Here is a 2707-nt window from a genome sequence, read left to right as displayed (position 1 = left end):
GAGTTTGAGAAGAAGACTGGCACAGGTAGAGTCATGTATGCTCATGTGACCTCACTGAGAAACTGTTTTATGTCACCCAGTTTGAATAAGTGTAATTTTTGCATAATCTTCCTGTCTGCCTTTCTTTTAACAGGTGATATTTCAAGCATTTCGGGTTCAGACTCAGACAGTTCAGACAGTAAGGATGGGGATCTTGAAGATGAAGTGGGCCCTGAAGAGACAGACAGTGCTCTGGACACAGATCAGTCCACACGTCGACTTTCTACCAAAGTAGTCTTTCAAAACATGCAGGGACAGTACCTGTCATTGTATCACTGTGTTCTGCAAAGCAAGAAAGTGAGTAAATCTATCCATTATTTCTCAGATTTGTTAGTCTGTGCCTAAATAAAAAGATCTTTGGCCAAGAAGAATCTCCACTTAACAGATTATTCTCAGAGAGATTTTTAATGATGGGGTTATATATTTTGAGATTTTTTTTGCATTTATTGATTAGACCAGTTGAGTAGAAACAGAAAGTGATAGGATAGAGGAAAACAGGATCATAATAGGAGCTACTGCACATTATGACAAACACTTTATTACCAGTTTAATTTCCGTTTAGTCAAAATAGTGTTTATTTTCCACAGAAACATTAAATAATAGACATGAAAAAATAATAACTATTGCATTTTATAAAATAATGACCTTTACGCATTTTGCTTTCTGATTGGTGGAAGCACATTTGTTGTAGCATTTCTCATACTAGATTATGTACTGGAGTGTCTCTGCAGTTCAAGATCAAATTGTGTTGTTTTGAAATACCTGAATTTTATTTTCTATAAAGTGCTGCAGGGAATGATATTTTTGTAGGCCAACCCGGAGGTTAGCTTCACCATGGTACCCTTGACAAAAACCCAATAGGATTTTCCCGTTGTCATTTGGATTATTGCAGAAAATAAGCTCTGTGATTAACAGAGGTTTATGATACGTTTGGTTCATCAAGATAATCTTCACTAATGATCACAGCTTTTTAAAATTTGAAGCCTGAATACAATCACTAGAGGTCAAAAGCTAAAATGATACAGTAAGTTAGGCTATAAATCAACTACACCATGTCACATGACACTTTAACGTCACCATCACTAAGCTTCTGACAACTCATTCAGTCAAGTTTGAGTGAGAATAGAGAGTGTGAGGTTAAACAAGGCTGTGAAAGCGGACTAGTTAGTAGATTAGTTTTCCTGTTTGGTGTGGTTTTGGTGACATTTAATGCCCCATTAATCCTATTTAGCCACTTGTTAGCAACCACCTTTTTTCAAGACACGCAAAAATCACAATTGAGTGTCGTAGATTAAAACGTAAAAATATCTTGAGCTTGTGTTAAGCACGCAGACCTTATTTAAGTCATTTAACCAAAAACCCAATCAAAAGACCCATTGACTTTAGGACAATAGAACCAGAAGTTCAGAAATGCTAACTCATTTCCAAGTTTTAGGAGTCATTCCTGCAGCACTCTATTCAGTCTCATCTAATTCTGTTGTCATACTCAGGACAATGAGGAAGACTTGGTTTCCTCTTTACTGAAAATATCAAACAAAACTATTTGGGTAATTCTGATGACTGGTGGTGGACACTTTGCTGGAACAGTTATTAAGGGGTCAGTGAAAAGTTCAGATGTTTGTCTAGAACCACAAATATTCCAGAGTTATTTAAATGCTATTCCCTAATTGATTTGTCTAACACATAGAAAAGAAATTCTGCAGCATAAGACGTTCCATCGGTACACAGTGAGAGCGAAGCGAGGGACCGCACAGGGACTGAGGGACTCTCAGAACCACAGCCACAGGCCTAAATCAGCAGGGGCAGCCCTCAGACGTTACAATGAGGCAGCGCTGCTCAAGGTACGTTCCTCCAACTCAATTCTGAATTTCAACCCTTTGTTATATATAAAAACTTGAATAACACTGACTTTCTAAATTCACGAGTCTGGAATTGTTTTTGATGTATACGTCCTTTTTTAACCAGGATATTCACGATCTTCTAGAAAGCTGGGCTGAGTATTTGAAGGAGGCAAGTGCCATCTTCCTGCGAGCACCAAGTTACAATAAGACCATATTTTTTGGAGGTCGCGGAGCACCACTGGACAACAAAGATCAGAGAGTCCGTGTACTTCCTTTCGCCACACGTAGAGCAACATTTAGTGAAATACAGAGAGTCTTTGATCTTCTCTCAACTGTACATGTTTATCGTAAGTTGAGATTTGCTACCGTGTAATATATATATATATTTTTTTACAATATTTTAATTTCTTTCCTTTAATATGAATGTCTTATATATTCCAGAAAAGGACACTGAAATCTCCAGTATTTTCAGTCCTTCGAGAAGAGTGTGGAAGAAGAAAACTCCTAAACCTGTTAGTCATCCTGTCCCAAACACCAATGGTGCGTCTGAACCACTGATCTATAATAGAAAACTGGATTGCTCATGATGACATAAAAGTGAAGCCACTGCACCGCCATATTTATATTTCCTAATATTCCCATACATTATATTGTACAGTTGTTCAATGTTTATATAATTATGTTGTTAACAACATAACATGCATTGTGGCAAGCCAATGTTGGAAGGAGGAACCCTGGACCAAAAGAGCAGGCCCCGGCTAGGAAAAGTCATCAATCATGATTACTTCCAACTGCTCACCCTCCAGACATGGAACTACCCACAGCTG

The 2707-nt window shown here is 37.9% G+C and overlaps 1 protein-coding gene across 1 annotated transcript in view; it reads left to right on the top strand.

The window, feature by feature from the left end:
• Positions 1–2707, top strand: part of LOC107593010 (ankyrin repeat and zinc finger domain-containing protein 1-like) — a 10379-nt gene that overhangs the window by 1932 nt on the left and 5740 nt on the right. Inside the window, exons 2-7 of the mRNA XM_016282593.1 lie at positions 4–25; positions 134–336; positions 1530–1636; positions 1727–1880; positions 2005–2227; positions 2322–2420. Of these exons, the coding sequence (XP_016138079.1) occupies positions 4–25; positions 134–336; positions 1530–1636; positions 1727–1880; positions 2005–2227; positions 2322–2420 (808 nt within the window). The remainder of the gene's footprint in view (positions 1–3; positions 26–133; positions 337–1529; positions 1637–1726; positions 1881–2004; positions 2228–2321; positions 2421–2707) is intronic.

Source organism: Sinocyclocheilus grahami, unplaced genomic scaffold (assembly GCF_001515645.1).
Source record: "Sinocyclocheilus grahami isolate Dianchi unplaced genomic scaffold, SAMN03320097.WGS_v1.1 scaffold162.1, whole genome shotgun sequence".
Lineage (NCBI taxonomy): Eukaryota > Metazoa > Chordata > Actinopteri > Cypriniformes > Cyprinidae > Sinocyclocheilus > Sinocyclocheilus grahami.
The sequence above is the reverse complement of the archived record's forward strand: the minus strand, read 5'-3'. Positions and strand labels throughout refer to the sequence as shown.